At 46.3% G+C, this 22,624-nt stretch overlaps 1 protein-coding gene across 1 annotated transcript in view; it reads right to left on the reverse strand.

Annotated features, from left to right (window-relative positions):
• Positions 1-286: 286 nt before the first annotated feature.
• The window catches only part of itfg1 (integrin alpha FG-GAP repeat containing 1), a 100,899-nt gene continuing 78,561 nt past the window's right edge, over positions 287-22,624 (reverse strand). The window contains exons 13-18 of the mRNA XM_037483738.2: positions 22,185-22,228; positions 20,421-20,499; positions 8,806-8,930; positions 5,291-5,373; positions 4,473-4,590; positions 287-1,256 (exon numbers count right to left, since the gene is read on the reverse strand). Of these exons, the coding sequence (XP_037339635.2) occupies positions 1,197-1,256; positions 4,473-4,590; positions 5,291-5,373; positions 8,806-8,930; positions 20,421-20,499; positions 22,185-22,228 (509 nt within the window). The 3' untranslated portion in view covers positions 287-1,196. The remainder of the gene's footprint in view (positions 1,257-4,472; positions 4,591-5,290; positions 5,374-8,805; positions 8,931-20,420; positions 20,500-22,184; positions 22,229-22,624) is intronic.

Genomic DNA, 22,624 nt, shown 5'->3' on the forward strand with positions numbered 1-22,624 from the left:
CTCTTTGTGGTTCATGTTTGAGCAATATTAAATATCTACAGGCATTTTACTCATAATTAAATATATATGTTCAACAAATCACTCCATGTAGGGTTTTAGAGCTTCAGCTAGGAAGGTGTAATTTAATAAGACGCAAGATGTTTCCTTGCTTTTATTTTTCGAAGTTCAAATATCTCGTTTCCGGTTCAGATCTGCCTCAATGTCTAGTTCAAGTCTCCAGCAGCCTTAAGGAGATTGCAACATGAATGAAAAAAACAGTCTAATACACAAAGAAAACAACACAAAGTGGATTTAAGCAGGACAAACCTTTTATTCTCAACCTCAGTGAGTAAACACATTTAATAGCTTGAACATTCATCTGTAAAATAATTCGCCAAAATTAAATAAATTACATACGTCTGCTATTAATTATTAGTAAAAAGTCCAAACCGCTCAGAAAGACATTAGCTCATTCTAGTGAAATAAATATACCGCCTTGGCAAATTAGAACCACATCTCGAGTCAACTACACTGTGCCTTATTCAACGCTTCAATGTGCAAACGTTTTTTTGAGACCATTTGACCCTCGATGCAAAAGCATTAGAAACTTATTTTTCATATTTTTGGCACTCTGATATGATCCACTGAGAAAAAGAAGAATTTGCACTCAGCAGACCCCGAAGAGATTGTTGAGATCGATGTTACATGTGTCCACGTTGCGTTGCCTCAGGCCCAGATTGATATCATACAATACAGTTCACTTTAATTTCACAGGTTATAAAATCAGAAGAATTCCATAACTTAAAAAAAAGCCAACACACACATATTTAAAGTATTATGACACATTTTGAACCTTTCCAGTGATTAAACTAACAGTTGTCAACATAAATTGGTATAATTTCTTATTCAAAATGATCCCCTGATCATCATGCTGTTGACCACAGGTGTCAGGAGTTCCCTGTGTCTCCGTGGCTGTGTTGGAGCTGCTGTACATCTATTACCGCCATGCATAAATCAAATGGAACATAAATATTTCACACCTGACTGAAGGACTGAGAAATATCAAAAATAAACGTTTTTTGGGGCAAACCAACATCCGTTTATTGGCCCTTGAAACGAGACGGGTGTGAAACCGCGCGCGGGGGGGGGGGGGGGGGGGGGGGGGGGGGGAGATGAGGCGTAGGGGGCGACAACGTTCTCCCATCACTTCTCCTCCTTCACATGGCATCGAAATGGAACCGGTGGGCTTCCTGCCTCTTCTCCCTGTCGTCCGCTTTCTGAACACACAAAAAAACAGGAGGAAACACACAGTCATTGAGTGATGGCTTTAGTCTGGAGGAGTGGCATCTTCTATCAGGCAGGTATGAAGCAAACAGAGCTAAAGTGGATTAGTGGAGTGTCAAGTCCATTTTGCTTGTGTAACAAAAATGAAAAGACAAAAACTCTTTTGGGAGGGAGCAGGAAATGGAGTACGGAGAACTCGACTTTAATAACTTAGACTGCTGAGGACTCACGTTGGCTTTTGCTGAGCCTTGTGTTATTTCCACAGAAAGAGGGCTATTTTGTCCTCCATGTCTTATGTTATAATTAAAATAGAGGATCTATTCACGGCCAGTACCGGCCTTTTGTAAATCAGGGCACGTGAAGATTGTTTCAAGACAGACTAGAGCCCGTGTGAGCCCTTCTGTAAGTGTCCCAGTTAGAGCTAACTTCACCTACTTTGTACCCCCAGTAGATTCAGTACAATGCATCCCATTCTATAGATGATCACGTATTCTAGGATCAAAGTATAAATATAACGGAGAGTGACTTTTACCCAAATGGGGAAAAAAAACCCATCACTTTCCTCAGAAGTGTGGTAGAGTAAGAAGAGAGTTACGTACAATCTAACTTAATACCACTAACATTTGATGGTTTCATTTAGTTTCGATGCCTCACAAAGGAAGGGACCTCCGTTCCTCCGGCAGGTCTTTGTAATGAAACGTGAGGGGGACCAGGACTGAAGCAGCGAAGCACGCCAGCCAATGGTTTGGCTTTTTAGCGGTCGCTGAGCGGCAAAGAACAACAGAGGTCACATATCATCTGGACCGTGTAGTTAATCATTCATGATGGGGAGAAAATGGGCATAAAAGTGACTGTAAGGAACAATCTCTTTGTTAAAGAAACATATTCTCTCAGCATTTAATGTGTTGCAGTGGAGAAAAGACTGAACCCAATCTGTGCACATTAGTAAAGGACTTTTTCACCTAAAGGACGGCCGATCCTTCCGCTGATGTTGATTAATTTCCCGCCTTTTTCTCTTCTTCATCCCGTCAGTTTTGATTTGTAATGAAGCCTTCATCTATCTTCCAAGATACCAGCACCTCGTATTGATTGATGTTGTGCTTTTCTGTTTAGTCTTCTCCTCGTTTAGGCCGAGCAGAAGGATTGATGTGATGGAAAACCGAGCCACCGGGTGCTGCTGCTGCTGCTGCCGTCGCTCTAATTGACAATCAAGGGGATACTCCACCAAACTGTCGCCCCGAGGCACAACCTCGTCACCAGGCAGGAGAGCATTGATCTGTGTCCATCTCAAGGCTTTAATGACGCCCTGGCCGTCTCTGGAAGCAGGTGGAAAGATACTGCGAGGTCTCTCTGAACTGTACCGCTAAACTGCAGCGTTATAGAGTCCATTACAAACTAGTCATTGTTATTATGATATAGTGTGATAGAATATGCATCAGGGAAATATCCTATCCAATCCACAGCAGATCACGGAAGTCAGCATCGTTTTCGTTAGGGCATAAAAGAAAAGTGTGCATCTCTTTTGCTACTAAATGAAATGCAAAAATCCTTTATTTATGTGATTTTAATGTATCATTGCTGGTTCTCATTCCCTTCCAATGAGGATGTGAAGCACTTTGTTTCCCCGTTGACACACTGGTCCATCATGGCTGAAGACGCTCCTTTGCTTGTGTGCTCTGATGCCTTTCTACCGTTGACGGATTCAAAAAGGATGGCACTTGAAACCATAGGAACACCCATTGCCTCTCTACTAGGTCATGTGATTGACCATACACCACATGACATACCAAAACATCATTATTCATCCATGGGAAAATACCCAATTGGCTGCTTTGCTCCTGATGTATTTTTATATGGACTTCATATATATATGATGATATATGATATATGATTGGTTATATTTTGAGCTAAAGGTCCATAAATCATTTTGAAGCTGTTAAACTTCCACAACTTGCATGGGGAAGAAATATGAGGAAGTTTGTTATATTCCCTCACTCTTCAATAAAGAGCGTGGGCAGCTAAAATGTGAAGAGGGAAGTCGATTATGAATTCTAAGGAGCATTTAAGTGTGAAACATCCAAAATCTGCTGTGTGAACCGCTAACAGGAACAGATGCTGGAGATTATGTTTGGTAGAAACCAATAATCCATTCAGCAGTTTGCAGTCGATGTTGAATCTATGTTCAGCAACAATACATTTCTGAATTTGCCTCAGCTCATTGTACCAAATTAGTTCAGATAACGTGTGGCCTTAAGAAAAATCAATATCAACAATAAAGTACCAATAAAACTCCCGTGTTCCCCGAACACTCCCAGAGCCAGCTCAGTATTTTTTCTCTTACTGGTCAACCGAAGCACGTTACAGGGATTAAAGCCACATGCATTTCTTCTTTGTGGCTTCAAAGCCACCTTCCTGCCTCTGTGAACATGCCCCAATTCATTCCATGAAGTGCACCGCAAGGAGTCCCCCCCCCACAATTAGCATTTTCCCCTCATTCTTTCCCTCACTCTCTTCTTCCTCAAGATAGTAGTAGTAAGTAGGAGGAAGGCACACACACACACACACACACACACACACACAGGTGTGCGTATGCCTGTGTGTGTGTGTGGTTGTGTGTGCATAGTCGTTTAGGCACCAGCCATGTTTTGTTTCCTTTAAAATGTAGCTTTCGGTTCCGATGAAGCTGATGCTCAGGCCCACGTATCCCAAAAAAAGAGAGCAATTAGAGCGTGTCTGTGTGTGACCATGCACACATAAACACAGGCAGTGCAGGCACATTACACACACACACACAGCAGATGGCTTGGAGAAGATCCCAGCAACGTATGTGTGTATGTGTGTGTGCACGTGTGTATGTCTGAAACAACAACCGGACCAACTGGAAGCACAAAGCGCACATGAAAGCGAGCATTGACCCCCATTGAGGGCGTTTTTTTGGTAATAATGACCAGCAGATCTGCCACGCTGAAAGAACAGAAGCAGCCAATTCCAGCCGAGCGTCCTTCCAGGTTCAGGCCGAAGGTAGAGCGACAACGATGAAAACGAGAGAAAAGGAAGGTTTGTGACTCAGTGGGCGGCTAGAGGACTACAGGACAGGGACAGAGAGACCCATCTGCTGTCCGTTGACCAATCTGCTCTCTCTCTCTCTCTCACATGCTTCCAACTCTAAAATAGAAAACCATTATACGTGTGTGTGCGTGAGTCCTGACCTTCTCTTGCCAGTGCAGGATGCCGATAATGACGAGGATGAAGACGCACACCCCGATCAGCGCGATGGCCGTCAGCAGCACGCTGTTGCTAGGAGTCAGGTACAACTTGGCACTCCAACTTGAGAGGGACGAGAGGGACAAAACAGAGCTTTATTACCAAAAGACACCCGTTAGCAGAGCTCGTGTCCCCATAACTAACAGAACATGAATAAATTAACATCTTGTTCACTTCCCCGTCGTCGCTGAACACAATGAAGCACTGCTGCTCTCTTCCAGGTTTCCCAGAACTTTAGTTTTAGTTGAAGTATTTTTCCAGCAAATCCGACCGCTTTGATACATCACATTTAGAATCACACAATTTGTAAGTTTATGACTGCTTGTGAGAAGAATGCCAGGGCAGCGGCTTCTTCTAGCTACGTGTCTTCATAGGTGTGCGTCTGTGCTGGCGAGGACACAGTGTTGGAGTAGGGTGCTTAAATGTGTGTGTGTGTGTGTGTGTGTTGAAAAGCCATCTGGAGCTCCTCTCGGGGTTTCAGCTACATGTGAACAACGTCATGAAAACACTGAAACACATGCTGCGATTGTGTGTGTGTGAGAACAGATTATTTTGTAAAGACAGTGGCACAAAGACACTAACCGTGTCGCGTTACATTAACTTGAATATGCCGTTTAGTGCCTTCAAGATGAGGCGCTTAAATCATTGAATGGTATCCTTAGCAACAAGCGTCAACGGGGCTTTCCAGCAAATTACACTGCGGTGAACAAGCAGAAGAGGGTTTCAAGTGTGACCCCAATGAGATCTGCGAGCGCTGGCGTACCTGCGGGGTTGGTTGTGTGGGAAGGGGATGACGATGAGCTGAGAGTTCGGAATGATGGCCGTCCACTCCTTCTTCCTTATCTCCTGAGTAGAGAGGGGAAGGGAAACACACGAAGTGGGTAAGCACACACGTGACCACTGTGTCAGCCACAGGAGGGAAACAAAAGGAGCCACTGGACAAAAGACAACAAATACTCACTTTACAACCAGGGACACTGCTAGACAATTTGTTGTAGTAAAAACAGAAGTATCCACGTGCCATAGAAAATACGCCTTCTATCAAAATACTGAACCGTTTAACGTTTGCCCCCGCAGTATAATATACAAACTATTCCTATTTCTGATGCTCTTCAATTTGATTCAGACTAATTAAATAGTTTAAAACTCTAATAAAGCAAAGGTCTCCATTTATCACTGAAATATTGTAAATTGTATGTTAATCTGTAGATTAAGTATAAGTATAAAGAAAAGAAATTGGCAAATACTTATATTGGTTTCTATTCAGGGCCTAAAAAAGAGCTATAAATCTTCCTTTACAATGCAAACAGAACAGAGAGAAATGGAAAAATAGTGGTAGATAGATAACTTTACAGAATTACGTCAACATCTAAATGTAGGTAATTTGGCAACCGGACAGATATTGGCATTCAACCGCAGGTCTCCCGATAGACACGCAAGCACAGAATATGAGTGCTAAGTGCTCTGGGGCAGAATAACAGGTTCTCATTGGCCACTGTGGGCTATTTTAGGCAACGATACATCTAAAAGAGGGCCGTGGAGAGCAATGAAGTTTCTCCCCACGGACGTATGCATGTCTGTGTCCTGTTAGCATGCGTGATTACGTGTGTCTGTTGCCAGGTGTGCTGCCAGAGAATCAGGCCATCTGCAGCACAACAAGCCAGGCCACCTGCCCGCGGTTCGTCTAAATCAACTATGCCTTTTCTCATCCTGGGACTTCACTCTCAGGGCTGCAACCCATCCTTCGATCTGTTTAGTTTAACCAGGCGCGGTTACGAATCGTAGGATGACACTCAAGTGTTGGACCGGGAGGAACAAGGGGTTAACCGCCAGAAGTCAAGTTGCATTGATCTGAGATAGCGGCTTTCGGCGCAGCGTGTGTTAGAAGCTGAGTCTCGACACGGACTGTGTTTAACCTGAAACAGGAAAAGACCGGCATCATCAACACTTTATGTTGACCCCCTCTCCCACATTGTCTGCTGAGGCTCCTTCCCGGAGGCGTTACGAGAACGGTGCGGCCGGATAACAAATGGCATCGTGTTAATGAATTAAAAGCACAATCACGCTTGAAGCTTTGAGGAATTTCCATTCCTACGTTTGGCAGAATGTGCCGCTGCTCTTTAAGTGTGGCTCTCTCCGCTCTCCGCCATGGCGAGAGGAGCCGCATCACGCAGCTTTTTTGAATATGCGCGACGGCGCCGCTGCTTTTCTACATAACGAGCGCATTCTCATCTGCCAGCCGTTAGTCGCTTAGCTCTTGGAAAGCGCCAGCGTCGGCGCGGCAACTAGCGGGGGAGCAGAGCTGGAGACGCGTCGGCCGCCGCTGCCTGGGAGCGGATCCGAGTTGGCTGTTTGGAAGAGAAAAGCGTTCCCAAGTCTTCAGAGAGAGGCACTCTGGTTCAAAGCCAGGGAAACTGGCACACCAGGAGCAAGCAGAGGAGGCGGATACAGAGACGGAGGCTGAAGGAGGGAGACAGAGAGAGTGAGTGACAAGTAGGGGACTGATTAGTGAAGTCAACCACTTTGAGCAGCAAAGGGAATCCCCCGGGTGGAAGATAAGTGAACAGGAGTAGAGAGAGAGAGAGAGAGAGAGAGAGAGAGGAATAAAAGAGGGACCGATCGGAGGGAGGATATCCAAGCAGATTTTACAAAGCGCCTGTGAAGCAGCAGGCGGAAACTCTCATTGTTGGAGCAGAGCCTCGTAAAGGGCACAGCGAGGGGGAGATGCGAGATAATGGAAGCAGGACACGCTAAGGGGTGAGGAAACAGAAATGAGAGAGAGGCGGATGGAGAGAGTCGGATCACAACCTGCCGACTGAGGCCAGGATGTCTCCTCTTTCCTAAAGTGCTTTTTAAAAGCGGCTGCTTCTCATTACACGTAGACTTGATGGCGTTACTCCACTCCTCGGTCCCCCCCCCCCCATCTTTAGGCATTCATTAATTCAGTTTGGAGAAGGATTGGGCGAGGAGGAGGGGGGAAAAAAAGGTCACATATCTTTGCATAAGGGAGGAGTGCGCGGGAAAGAGGACAAAGACAAAGCAGCTTGTTTGGGACGAGTGTTCTCGCGTGCACTGCGGCTTCTGAGTCGCGGACCGGACCATCTGCAATTCTAATCAGCTGCTTGACAAAGATCCTGGTACCACAAGGGACGCGTGTGTGGTGCGCGCCTAAAATTGGGTGTGACGCGTGCAGCGCGAGAGGAAGAGAGGAAACTGAGAAGGAGATGAAGAGCGCTCACGTAGTGTAGTGTAGAAATGTGTGCTTAAAACACAAATACCATCAATTATTGACTATAGGAATATAACGCTGGCTTCATCTAGAGAGAGGGGTGTTGATATTCCTGCCAAACCGGAATGAGGTCATAGGTTGTCCCATGTGGCATTTGGAGTGCCAAAAACAAATAGTCTGTCTCGACCTCTCCTCTTTGAAGAGTCCCATTAGAAATCCTCTTGCGTACTGCTGTAGTGGTGTGACAGCCTCTCCTTTGAAGTTCTGCTTAGGGTTCCCCCTTGACTCCCATCCCTCCTACGGGAACCGCAGGAGGAGCCGCCATCCACACTGGTCGCTCCCGGAGGTCCTGCAGGAGTCTGAGCTCAAGGAGCTTCTGGTGAACCTACAGCCTATCAATTTGTTCAGATTTTGCAGAATCTGACCCGGTGGCACCGATGACAAGCTGATGGAGTCACTATTAAATTGCGGTTTCCTGAACCAATTCAAATTCATCATTTGAAAAAAATCTAAAATCATTTCACAAATGACAACAAAAGAAAGGCATTTTTGTGGTCTACAGGTTTTCCCATAACCCTGTGCTCAACTCATTTCCAAACATCTTGAAGACTCATTCATCATTTGAATTGGAATTGATACAAACCCCACTTATCATACATTTTGCTGCGTGAACTGCTGCTCGAAGAACAAAATGAAAACAACCTCAAGCGCTCATTAAATGCTTTTGCAGCATTATTGAGAGAATGCTGTTCCTATTCAGCATGACTATTAATAAGAAGAGAAAATACCAGGAGGTAAATTCCCTTCCCCGAATCTATGCAAAGTACTCCTCCGAGGAGATGTGTAACATCGGGCTCATTGTGGATGGAGAGCTGCGCCCTCTGCTTAAGGACTTGTGAGTTGTGCTGGAATTGTGCTTCTAATTAATTAAGTTCATCATCAGTTCTTTTTTTTTGTGGAAGGCTCTCATTTCCTGAGGATATTTCTCAATGCTTCTTCTTAAAATAATGTACGAGTCCAGTTAACATGGCCCCGGTCTATTTCCTCACCGTCTCTCCAGGCCGCCGGGGGATGCCGACGAACAGGTGATCCAGGAAGTTGGCGCTCCGCCCGAGGCCCAGCACAGTGTAGGGCAGCTGCAGGGAGAAGTGGGCCGACTGGCTCAACTGACCGGCTGCAGGGAGAGAGACAAAGAGAAACTTATTTAATGTCATAATAAACCCAATCTAAAATAATATCTTTCCCCTGTGCTTTTCTTTAATTTTTTTAGTGTTCGATGGGCCGCCATGAAAGCTGGCGCACACGTTCCACTTGAATGAAATGTAATTCCTTTAATTACGCCTTAATGTTATCATCTAACTGTCTACAGAATTGTTTTTGTTAAATGCATAAATCCCACCTAAAGTAATTTCGATTTCTAACTTTTCATTCAGGTGGGGCACGTAGTGCTTCGTTAGAATGCACCACGACCGCGACACTTAATCACCGGCCATTTGTACTTCTCGAAGGTACGACACAATGGGCATTGTAGAAATTGTAGCCCCCAAGCTAGAATCGGCCTCTCATATTTGCATTCATACTTAAAAAAAAAAAGAACCTTTCTAACTCCCGTCTGTCTCATAAATATTTAGTGCATTGCTTCCCTCTCAAACATTCCGTGAACAAAGCAGCCCTGTAAAGTCTGACTGACTTTGTTGCTCATTACAACTGATCCCCTTTCCAGCTGTGCATCACACCCTGCACCCCCTGCCACTGATCTGTGGCTGCAAGTCCTGCTTTTCCAACATTAACGTCATTAACGTTTTAGGCGGTACAATCAGCTCCGGACGAACCCTATCATGAGCGCCAGGACTCGCAGGATGATTGAGCGCGATGAGGCGCCGTAAATGAGACACCGGAGGCCGGTCCGACGCCTCTCCTGCGCCCCCCCCCCCCCCCCCCCTAGCCTCCCTCTGCCTTGTCCTGTAATCTCTGCCTCCTCGCTTACTATTCTAATCCAGCCCTTAGTCTCCCGTCTCCCCCCCCCGCGGCTCATCTCCCTCTCTCCTCTCCCTTGACACGCCACTCCGACTTGGCCTCACTCGCTTTCGCTTACCCCCTTCTTCTCGTCTCTCTCCCCTTCAGCAGCTGTATCTCGCCCACGCCACCCAACTCTGCAAAGTGCAGCCGACATAAATCAACCTCTACGTGGTAAACAAAGCGAGGGATGGAAGAAGCGAGAGAGAGAGAGAGAGATAGAGAGAGAGAGAGAGAGAGAGAGAGCCCGGAGGCAGGCAGTGATCAGAACTAATGTGGATGGACTGCGTATTGCGGGCCGAGGGGAGCGCCACAGCTTTGCTTCTCCTCTTGATTTTTCTTAATCTACAGCAAACCTCAGTTCAGTTAAAGACAAAAAAAAAGAAGAGATTTGTCCGGGTCACTTTTGGCCACCTCAGCTGAACTGGGGTCAGTTCACTGAATCTCGCTGCAGCTATTTTATGCTCTTTCATAGTGTACAAATAAAGCATTCTACATTGGGATCATCACTAATAGGGTTACAAATTCAGAACACAGTGGATGAAAGTCATTTTAGATAAAAACAGCAGTGGCCATTCCATTTATTGTATTTTAGTGGAATATTTGTCCTCGATGCTCCATCGACGTTTGCCGCCTTCTACCCTTTCATCAGCCTTCTCTTTATCTCGCTATTATTCTCTGGCTTGATATCGCCCTTCGAATTTCCCTCTCCCTCTGCTTTTTTGGTGCTCTGTCGCTAGGTGAAGCGAAGAGGCACCATAATTGCTTTAATTGCACACCTCGAGTGAGCGAGGGAGACGGACAGAAATACTGCCTGTGTGCAGATAAAGCCGGGCCTGGACATCAACTAGTCCTCGGCAGCACAAAGCTGCGGCTTCAGACGGACATTTCAGGTGACTCCTGCGGTGTCTCACCTTTAACCATTGTGTGTCTGTGTTTTTACGAGCGAGTGTGTGAACTACCATTTCAACAGAGCAGTGTTCTGCTGTATAGTATACACTGGTTTTCTAACTTCATTCAGTGGATTCACTGAAACAGAAGGGAACCATGACGAAAGACAATGTGAGAAACTCTGAAGTCTGAACAGATAAAGAAATATCAAAAGCAAAATAACATGAACAGTCACGCAGAAGCAAAAAACAACTTCCAGCAGCCAGATGAGTGTCTTGAGTTTTTAGTCGTGCTGAGTATCTCCGCAGCCGTACCTGTCACCTGCAAATACCCCTAAATATCCCCTTCACCTACTGATGCTTTTATTATGAACCTTCAAGTAGCCTCCCGGGGACGCCATTTCTTGTAGTTGATATCCACCTAGCGAGTGTTACTTGGAGATGAATCCCCAGGGGAAGCCGCTTTAAATCAGCCCAATGCACTGAACCCCTGTCAGCCGGGCCGGAAGGAACAGGATTGGACCTTTAAGCCGGTCTCAGTATGATGTTTTTTGACAGACTGCTGCTCCCTGTCGTAGACAAGACGGGGGTGGCTTGTACTCGGCCACTCAGCAAGGTGTGGTTGTGTGTGTGTGTGTCAGTGAGTGTGTGTGTGTCTGATGGAGGATCAAGGAGGGTTACATTGCAGGCAGGGAGCCTTGCTTAGCATCTGCCAAGTGCTGTGTGTGTGTGTGTGTGTGTGTGTGTGTGTGTGTGTGTGTGTGTGTGTGAAAGAGAAAGTAGACTGGCTAGGAAATGCTGCCATAGCTGGAGCAAAGCCATTTCACAACAAGGGGAGGCTGGCAATGAGCGCTGTGCAGAGCGGTGTGTGTCCGAGTGAGTGTCTCACATCTCTCTGAGGCACAGCCAGCAGAGGTCTTGGAGGAGGACTCCACCCGGTCCACATGACTGACACTTTAACATCCACCTCCAGGAACACAAAGCCCATTCAAAGCAGCATGAGCGGCCGGCCTTGGCGTCTACATTCATGTGGCTGTGTACTTTCCCATTTTAATAAAGTTCTGAATGAGCGCACACACACACACACACACACACACACACACAGACACACACACACACACACGCACTATTGCGGGTAAGATACGCATCGTACTGGACGAGTGATCCAAAGCCCAACAGATAACCCGAACAAGGGAATGAGGCTGGCAAGCGAACACAATCGGACGTACAAAAACGGGCGTGCGCACAACACACACAAACGCAAGCTTTTGAAAGGGTTACGGCCCGGTTTGTGCTGAGAGAAAACGGTAAGAAAGCAAACTAAAGCCTACAGGAGCCTGTAGAAGGAGCTGCTCTGTTTATGTTTAATTCAGATTAAACGTTTTTAGGCTCATTTTTAGACAAAGCTTCTTCAGGGTGCGAATGTAGCCTGTATATATTAATTGGCCTCTGCAGCATATAATCAATGTTAGTGATGTGTAAAGTGGTTGCTTTACATGAGAAAAAGCTTTGTCATCGTTGTGAATGAGGAGATGTCTGCATCATCTAATCCGTATGATGTGGCTCACACCTATAAGCCAGTCATTGAGTGCATTACAGCGTTTTAAATTTAGCATAGAGATGGAATCCGGAATCGACGAGACGCATTTTGATCATCCTCTAATTCTCGTCCCCCGTTTTCTCTCAGCAGAATGCTGGACAACGACAGAAACTTTGCTTCCTTGGGGGTGTCGTATGGGGGAATATTAGAGAGAGAATGGCAGAAAGAGAGGACATGGACGCCTCTGAGGGAGCTAGCAGACATGTGTGTGTCCATTTGTTGAGGACATATCGAAAACATATTGTCATGAAAAACCTTGTGCTGTCTAGAGGTTTTAACACCTCCGGGGCAGACTATGTGACATCTAGCTCAGTGTTTCTCAACTGGTTGACCCGTTTGTAGTGGGTCGCGGGCCTTTGCATGGGAAAATGATTGACCGATCGATTTGGGTCGCGGCTTGTCATCAAGGGCTGATGGGTGGGTCCCGGAGCCAGACCAGTTGAGAACCACTGATCTAGCTCCATTCTGAAACTGGGTGTGGGCACCAAGGCAAATGTGGATTTGTTTGTTGAAAACTAATCAAGAATAAATAAGGAATTTAAACATGAAACAGAACGTATGTAAAATGCAACCGTGTGGGGACCCTGACATCCTGATCTCACAAAGGCAGAAAGGGGTCCGTATCATAATTGTCTTTCCTTCAGGACTGTGGGCACATGCTCCCTCTCCTCCCCGGGGCTTCACAACCAAAAGAAATAGTGTTTTCAGAGAAATTCATAGAGCCTGTCGCTATAGAAACCATTCGCTCTCCTGATGGCGAAAGAAGGAGCAAATCGCAGAGATAATAACGTGGGTGGAGCCCACGAGGTAAAGACCACGCGCACGAGGTGAGCCTCTCCCTTAGAGAGCCCCCTTCAGAGCCTGCACAATGGTGTCTATCTGAGGGAAATTGAGTGTGTATAAGTATGTGTGTGTGTGTGTGTGTGTGTATGCACATGCCCGTAGGGGGGTACACTGAAGGACCCGTAGGGCGTTTTAGCCGTTCTGTCCGTATCAGCAGCCAGCTCAAACACCACAGCTCAGAAGCAAGTAGACAACTGCGCCGGGAAAATCCCCCCCGAAATGTGTCAGTGAAGGCTGGGAGGGGGACAGAGAACCAGACCAATGGACAGCACCCATCAGTCTAGTTTGACCTTAGTAAAAATGAAAAAGACATAACTTGTTTTCTAAAGAATCGCGCCCTGGTCCACTGCGCGTTATCATCCACCGTCTTAGCTTTGATTTCTGCTTCAGAGATAATAGCGCCGCAGCACCTTAAAGTACAGAACAAAAGGAGATAATGGAAATCAGGAGGAGAAAAAACAAGCAAATTAAACAAAACAAAAATTCTGAAAGTCTCCGGTTTCATTTAGAGCCGCTGCTCGTAGAAGAGATGGCCGTGTCATTGAGCATCTCCGAATGATTTATAATGCCTCAATTCAGTTTGGAGTCAAGACTCGCCGCCAAAAGGGGCCAAGAGCATGTGTGTTTTCACCGCGCTGCGTTTGAGTTTGATCCGGTGTCATTTGGAGGGACGCCTGTGCACTACGAGAACAGCGGGAGCCATAGAAAGCTGACAGTGTGCCAGAATGAATAAGCTCTCAGCCAGTGCTGGAAAACATTCGCTTCAGGTACACTCAAGGTTGTTGAACTTCCGTGACGCGGTGGACTTTGTGAAGTAACTAGTGGAAAGGAAGGCCTTTCATGTTCAGATGAACCATCACAACAGCATGCAGGTACACACATTCACACTGGAACGTAAACGCACAGCATGAGAGAGTCTGTGACGAGCTACAAGATGCATCGAGACGCGCACGTGTATTTCAATAAAACTGGAGGCTCTTTGGAGATCGCTTGATCAACCGATTGGCAGACAGAGTGGGAGACCTAATTAGAAGTTTAACTCTTTACAATCTATGGGGAGGGAGAATGAAGGAGAGAGAGAGAGAGAGAGAGAGAGAGAGAGAGAGAGAGAGAGAGAGGTTACAAGCTGAGTAGAGGAAAAGAGATGAAAGGGCTGGAGGGGAGGAAAAAAGGTGAGGGAAGAAGGAGATCAGCAAATCAGTGAGAGGCAGGAATGAGAGAAAGCATACTATGGCCGATCAATAGTGATTCCCCATGTCTCCGTGGAGGGTTACCTTTCCACTCAATTTCTTCCCGTCCACACCAATATTTCTCTTCTCCTCACATCTAGTCTCTTCCTATTTGGCGTCCTGGCCTCTCCCTTTTCTCTCTCTCTCTCTCTCTGCAGCGAGCTCACACTTTCTCCCCTTTTTTTCTCTTCCTGACCCGGTCCACACACTGGCCAGCTCCATCTTCCATGTACTGTGCTAATGAAACTGGTTTGAGGATAGGGCAGCGCTCAGCGTCGAACTCACAAAGAACCAGAGGTATCCCGTGGCCGAGGACCAGTGTGAGGTCGGAGCTCAATAGGCCGGCTCTCACAACACTGCTTGAGGCAGCAGAGTGATGCGCTGATGAAAAAAAAGCCCAAAGAAAACCACACAAATGGCTCGTGAGTGAATGTACAGGTCGACACAACCCGGCGTGCAGCCCCTGAATTTGAATCGGGGTGGTGTTGGAACTTGTGAGCGTCTGAAAGGTTAAGGTACAAAGAACACTTTGGGGATGGCTTGCAGCAGGTGAACATGTGTTTTTTTGAAAAGGTCGAGCACTTACAATGGTCGTGTATGTGAAAGTGTGTGAGGGAGCCTTTGCTAATCCCATGAAGTCATTAGCCTAATTGGACGGTCTGCAGAGAGCTCCACATTGATTCGGGCCTGATGTGGTTCTCCTCTTTTCTGTTTCAGCCTTTCTGTGTCAAACGTCCTCCCTTCTCATCCCCATCACCTGATCCTTGGTGCCATAGAAACAACCAACTACTGCGGACTGGTTGGAATTCTCTCTTCATGCCGGGTTTTTTCCATTTATTTCAATTTGCAGCTTGGTGGCACTAACAGCAGCGGTTAAAAGACGCCATGGTAACGGTGGGCTGGTGCCAGCAGCTGGAGCATGTTTATGTATAAAATTGACAAAACAAAAACTTTTATAAAAGAAAAAGATATGAGCTTCTTCTGAGGAAATTCGGTGTGGAAGCACTGTCTCATCTCACCGCGCAACCCCGGGCCAATCAGGAAGGCAGAGTGCGGTTGTGATACTCAGTTTGTTAGCACACAACACAAGAAGAACTTGGACAGAGAGCATAGAAGTACAGAGGCAGAAAATATCTTTCCCAATCGGAATTGCGTAAAATATATTTTGCTACTTGGACACTGTAGATACCACAAGCTAAAGTCATTGATGTTATCAATGCCACACTAAACTCAAGACAGATAGAGCGAGAGAGAGCGTGTGTCCCTGCATCCGTCCCCACCTGCAGGTGTGAGTTTCATTTAGTCTCCTAGATAGATGTCATGATGTCTAATAATAGTCCATAGTTTTATACCACGACCTTTGAGTAAATTTGTCTGCATGTTTTTGTGTCTCTGTCACGCCTGTAATGTCTACACTGATGGTTCGCCAATTGTGATTCAATCACACAACACAGCGGTGGAAAAAGCAGACACACACCTGCATATATATAATATTTCACCCTGAACGTTGCACCGCCCCCCTCTCGACTAAAGAAATATGGTACGACCTGACTCCCCGAGGCCGACGCCGTACATTTTTTTTTTTTTTTTTTTTTTTTTACCTGTGCAGTGTCCACTGACAGAAAATAAAAAGGTTGTTAATGAACAACTATTCACCCCCCCCGCCCCCCACCCTCCCCCGCCTCACTTTCTCAGCTGGAGGTACTTGATAATGAGGTGTGCCGTTGTCAGAATCACAGCCAATACTCATCCATCCAACCTGCTTAGTAAGGGGCATGGCGCACTGCTGCCTGCAGGGCCCACAGCCACGCACACAAGGTAAAAAAACAGACTTCAGGGAATGCATGCGCACAGAGGCACAAACATATGGCTACTGACTGAAGATTATGTGCAAGCTTGGGAAAACCACATGGACTCACACAGTGTGTGCGTACACCTGTCCAGGTAAACATATTGTACGGGTAACCTCCACCCACAGAAAACTGGATGGAAAGAAACCTCGCCAGCAACGCTTCACCTTTACGGATGAGAGGATGGTATTATCACAGCGTGCAGGAAACTTATACAGAATGAATTATAGGCGTGTGTGTGTGTTAGCATGCTCCCTCTCAGGTATCTCACCGGACTGAGGATGCTCTACTTCTGCCCCGTCTCCTCTCTGCAGACTCTGACGTCCCTCTGACCCACTTCCATCCTTCTTCCCTTCCTCTTGTTCTACAGTTATTTCGTCCATGATGCTTGACTTCTCAGGCCCCTGGTCTCCATCGCTCAGCATATCATAATCTCTGTCTCCTCTTCCCTCTGCGCGCTCTCTCTTTCAGGAGGGTGAAGGGTAAGTGAAGATCGTTGGGCCCCAGTGGAGAGGCCCAGACATTGTGCGTGTGTGTGCGTGTGTGCATACCCCATCATTGCTCATCTCTGGCAGCCTCGCTGGCTGTTCCCCGAGCTACAGAATAAATACACTTTAAATCACAGCGCGCACACACACATACACTCACACACATGCAGGTTGCCCCCTTGCAGCACTTTGCTGCTGTTAAATGAGGGGTCTGGGGAGCGGTGTAGGCGAAGCTTGTGGCTACGCCTCCTCCCTCTGTGCACTCCAGTCAAACAGTGGATAAAATAAGCCAAAGTTGTGCCGGGCAACCTGGAGTAAGCCGAGATATTCTAATGTTACAAATATAGGATTCTGCTTTCTGAACTGTCTGGAGAGGCAGACACTGGGAGAAAAATGTCAAGAACATCTATTCTTCTCACATGAACGGGAAGAAAAATAGAATGCCTTTATTAAAAAACTGTGTGTGGCGTCTTTGAGTAACATTGAACACGAATGACCTGCTTCAAAGTTGAATGAGGAGAGTCAAACCAGTCTCACCTGAGGAATTCTCCTATTTTGTTGCCAGTAATTTGTTTTTTTACATCCAGTTTGTTTCATTCGGGGGAGCTTTCACCTCAAATGAAAGCATTAACCAATAACTGTGTGTGGAACGGCCATATTCAAAACATACTCCTTTTCTTTTACATGGGGCTCAAACCACAAAAAACTATTTCTGGAGACATCAGAGCTCACCAACCAAGAAGGTACATTTGAAAAGTTGACAAAGGCAGTGCGTATCAGAACTACTTTGCTGTTCTAACCTTTCAGAATGAAGTTCTCAAACTCATTGTCTCATACAAGCTTTCGCCCTCAACGCTGCTGCCTCGGCGAATGACTGCTCTCATGCTTGGCATTTTTGTAGTGTTTATTCTTCATAACTCCTAGTGAATAAAGGCCTTTAGAAGCAGACCGAGTTATAAATGGGAGTCGGATTGGACACTATTTTCTGTTGCTGCTCAGAAACTCTTTTTTAACCCCCATAAGTTCCACAGCAGTCTGTAGCAGAGGAGCAATCTGAGTTTACAACTGTACAAGCAAGTTACCACGCAAGGCTCTTCTACAACTTATGTTACGATACTCAATGATCTATAGGGAATGGAAAGGGAAATCCTTGACTGGCCTGAACAAGGCCCTGACCCTAGACACATGCCACACACATCTGGGATGAGGTTAGAACGCTGGCTACCAGACCTCAAGGACAACCTCAGATAAGATCTGCTGAAATCTTGTGTATAACCTATGTGTCCACATACTTGTGACCATGGTGGGTTGCAAAACAAGTGTTAACTTCCTCTATAAAAGTGGCAATATTTCAGCTTGTTTTTTAGAAATTCCTTCTGTAGATCCCAAAGAAAAGTCAAAACACACAAATATCACTGGATCTTATTCATCATCTACCTTTAGTATGACTCCTAAAATCGCCTGCGCATCCAGTGTGGCTCTGTATGAGTCTCCATCTTCTCTGCAGTGGGCGTGGGTGCAGGTGGTGAGAACTCCCCCCCTGCCCGCCCCCAACCCACACCCCCTGCCTCTCCACTCCTTCTCTCTATGCCCATTTGGCAGCATACTTTAAACCAGCAGAGTGCGTATAGAGGGGGAATGAAGCTGTGTGCTTCGACACGCTGTGAGACAACTACATACAGGTCGGCTCGTGTTAATATTTCAACCGCTCGGCGTAACGGCTTTGGGCACGGACACAGTCTGCGCTGATTGGAAGATTAATTTCAACAGTGTTTGGTCGCTGTGAGCCGACAGTCGTTTAATGGTGCTGAAATAACAGTGACGCTGGACTGTGAGCCATCGACTCTCGTATGGACTCCAGTTGTGCCATTAAGATAAATGAAACAGTGAATTCTGACACGCACAACACACACAAACACACACGTATACACATCCCTGACTCTGGGCTGTCAGTGCATCTTGTCCTCATCCAGCTCTGTACCCGACGTAATGTCAATTAGGTTAACTTAGGTTAATACGGCACAACACCCCTGTCCTCGATGTCTCGTCTCATCTTTTTATGCAACTATTCTTCTCTCTGTTCATGTATCTATCTCTACCCTTGTTAGTCTGGTGCACATTGAGTAGTGCAGTGATCATCAGCTCCAGGATTGCAGGAATTTGTCCTCCTACGGAGACCATGTGACGCTACGAGTTAGGGCGTCGCAATCAATACAGCTGGGAAGCCTGACATTAAGGGAATCCATGTCATTACTCATGTAAAGGGTGGGGATTTGTGAACAAAACCCTGGCTTGTTGCCTTGTGTATACCAGTACAGAACACAGCCAGATGTTGACAGCACTGCTTATATTAACAGACGGGAGAAGCCCTTTGAGAATATGTGAAGAGGAGCGGTTTGACATTGAAAATAAATGTAAAAAACACTCAGATGTCAACAGAAATCCCCTTCCAGCACTCTCGATCGGCACCAGTTCCATTCTTGATGATGCTTCTTGCCTTCAGATTTTTGTTCAAAGAAATAAGTGCACATATACCTTGGACCTTCATGAAAAGGAGAACAGCTGGTCGATGTTGCTTCGCTGTTGGAGGAATTTGGGAGTAAAGGCTGACAGCGTTTTGTAGGCTTCACACTATTTTTATTCAAGAGTGGTGCAGAAATGTTGAGAATACTGTAACCCATCAAATGTGCGGCTGCATTCATTCCAGGATGAATATTGGATTGACAGTGCTGGAAAACTCATCTTTTAAAAATGTGTTCGACAGATCAAAAGTTGTTTAGAATCATTTTTTTTACTTACAAATGTGGGCGAGAACTGCATTTATACAGCGAGGTGGGGTGAACAGCTACTACAACACAACAGACTGATTCACTCTTCTTCGGTTACAAAAGTCTTTTCTTTAGCGGTCCTTATTGCTTCAGCCTTTGAGGCTTCGAGGCTATTTTCTCATAGTAACAAAAATGAAGAAAAAAAGACAACAGGCAAGTAAAATCAATATGTCCTTCTTTTTCTCATTCTCTGTTTGATCAAAAGCCTTCAAAACAGTGTTCAGCTAGACTGAGTAAAGCTGTCATTGGTGAGTGAGTCAGACATTAATAAATCTGATGTGGATGTAAGAGCTCAGGCAGTGAAATGTTTACATAAATACAGGCCTCTGGAAATGCTCTGTCACTCAAGTGGATAGTCACGAAATGAATGCTACATGGCTTAAGTATCACTTAGGAAAAAGGAAGCAAAAGGTGAAGTGACAGTATTTGTACTGTGGCGCAGAAACGACGCACACGTCTCTGTAAGCACTGCCGACTAGTCAATCACAAGGTGCGTCCTCAGCTCTATGGTGCCAAACCGTTTGCCCAAATACTACCCTCCCGTAGCTGTAGACCTAGAGGAAACACTGGGCCATGCCGAAGAAAGTGTACGACTAGAGATTGAGACTGTAAATTACTAAGTCAATAAATGAAGTGAGAAGTAGTAATTTTCCCATTGACTACTATACAAACAGAGGGAATGTGGGTTTAAGACGCTTCAGCATAGGCTTCACTTTCAGAACTCACGGCTGCTGCCTTGCTAAAGAATGCCGTGACAGCCACACCACCTAACAGCGTCAAGCCCACTTTTAACCTCCATGACACATTTCAGCAACCAACGGCGCAAACCAAAGTGTGGAGACATTGTCGTGGACCGACCGGTCACCATGTAGAGGGCGCTATAGAGCTGCATCTTGTTATAATGATTATCAAATCCTCACCTGAGGCGTTCTTTAGGTTGCCGTTGGAGTCCGTTGTGGTGTACATGACATAGGGGCCTGGCTGGTTAACACCAAAAGGCTGTGAAAACATGAAGCACACAAAACGTGACACGTGGCAAGTATCTGTTCACATCAACCGTCTGTCAGTCTCAGCTAAAGACAGGACAAACAAGCAGGGAGGAGGGAAAGAGAAATACAGAAAAGACGAGAAAGAAAGTGGGGAGAGAGACTTGGCGTTACCACAGTGACCACAGACATTTTTCACTTTTGTTTTCACCAGGGTGAAGTGGCGAATGTCGGCCTTCTATTATGTGACACAAACCAGTGGTCTTATCTCTTGAGGATGACGAGAGATCTGCCGAGTCCTCCCTCTATTTACCCTCCCTCATCACGCGTAAACATACCCGCTGCGAGACAGACTCGGCCCTTTGTGCTGCAGCACTCGGGTGATGAAGGAAGGAAAATGAGGAAAAAAGCGAGGGAGAGTGATGTTAAAAGCCACAGCAGAGCAGATCGCTGGGACTCAGAGAAAGACGACGGGAGCTGTGACTAAGGAGAAGAGGAGTGAAACGGAAAAAACATAGAGGTGGGGTGATGGATGGGAAGAGAAACAGCCAAGAGCGTCGCTCGCCTAATGCATTCATCGTACCTTTCAGTTAGACAACAAGCAGGTGGAAGAGCAGACGGACAGAGAACCAAAACAACTCCGATACCAGCAGCCTCTTGTTGATGTCAATGCCAACGTGTTTTGCGAAGGGCCTTCCACTGGCGAAAGGTTATATAAGGAGAGGGGATATTGGCTGCAGCATTTGTGTGCGATTTCTCTGGCCACCTACACGCGATCGTCATGACACCGGCTCTCTGGGATGAATGTAGAAGTGCTGGAAGCTCAACTGCTCCACAAATCGATGGCTACGTTTAACTCCCAACAGAGCATCACAACACCTTACACCCCCTTCAGGCGGACGCGGGTCGTCTGTCAGGGTGGGGGGGGGGGAGGTGAGGGGGGGTGTCCATCTCTATGTAACAATCTAATGTAACCGCCCACCTGTCGTGGCCTGCAGTCACAGTTGGGACATCAGATGCAGCCCAGCTTCGGCAGGGTTGTGTATCTTTTCTCAAATCCATAAAAAGGTATCAACGGATGTGCACCAGTACAAAGTGTTATCTTCAGTCAGACAACACCTGCAATCTATCCTTTTTGATGCAGTCAAAGTGTCCCTGAGAGACAACACGCAGCTAACAACAAAAGTGTATTTATGAAGGACAGGAAAACATTATTTTTCCCTTGTAATAAACAAGAATCCTATGTTATTGGGAAACCGCAATAGGTCATCGCGAAAGATTCAATACAGTAAGCTCGGGCTACTGACTTAATATTAGGAAGAAAAAACAATGAGGGAAGGATGGTGGGGGGGGGGGGGGGGACAGGTGAAAATCTTAAATGGAAATCTATTTCCAGTGCTTTTCATTTTTTCCCGGCTGCACTGCAGGACACTTTACAAAGAATGAGGCGCTCATTCGGACTCAGAGCACAAAAACAAAACCCCTTCCCTAATTTCCTGCATATAGAGTTCATCCTCCCTATAAAAAAGACGTTTGGCCAGCACTACAGGATATTCCAGCCCATGTCTTTCTGTTCCTGCTGCTTAACGTGGATAAAAAGCAGCGGGGACATAAAGACGTGTGCGTGGGGAGATAAGTGCAACGGAGACGATGGGGACGGTACAGCCAGAGAGACACAGAGAAAGACAGATTCCTTACCTTGACATCTTCTGGACAGTCATTGAAGCAGAGGCCGCTGAGCACTGAGGAGGACAGAGAAGCCAGAGTTAGACATGCCACTCAGCACCTCTTACGCCTCCAACACTGTGATGGAGCCGCTGTATCAACGGGAATGACGCATGTCAAACTGGCACCGAGGAACAAAAACCTTTAACTCGAGTTCCACAGGCGGGACAAAGAAAAACAGATTGATATTGGCCACGTCACATTCCCCTTCATGGAATCCTATTTTATATGCACCAGGCAAGTGTTGACAAGATGGACATCCGCAGAAAGGAGGCAGGGTCATAAATAAATTGGCGGCAATGAGAAGCATTTAAAGAATAAATGTGCATGCTAATAACGCTGCGTGTGCGCATGCTAGGAGGGCCGTTCCCCTCTTTGTGTGTACGAGCGGAGCGAGGACAAAATCCGCTGAA

This window comes from Pungitius pungitius, chromosome 4, assembly GCF_949316345.1.
Source record: "Pungitius pungitius chromosome 4, fPunPun2.1, whole genome shotgun sequence".
Lineage (NCBI taxonomy): Eukaryota > Metazoa > Chordata > Actinopteri > Perciformes > Gasterosteidae > Pungitius > Pungitius pungitius.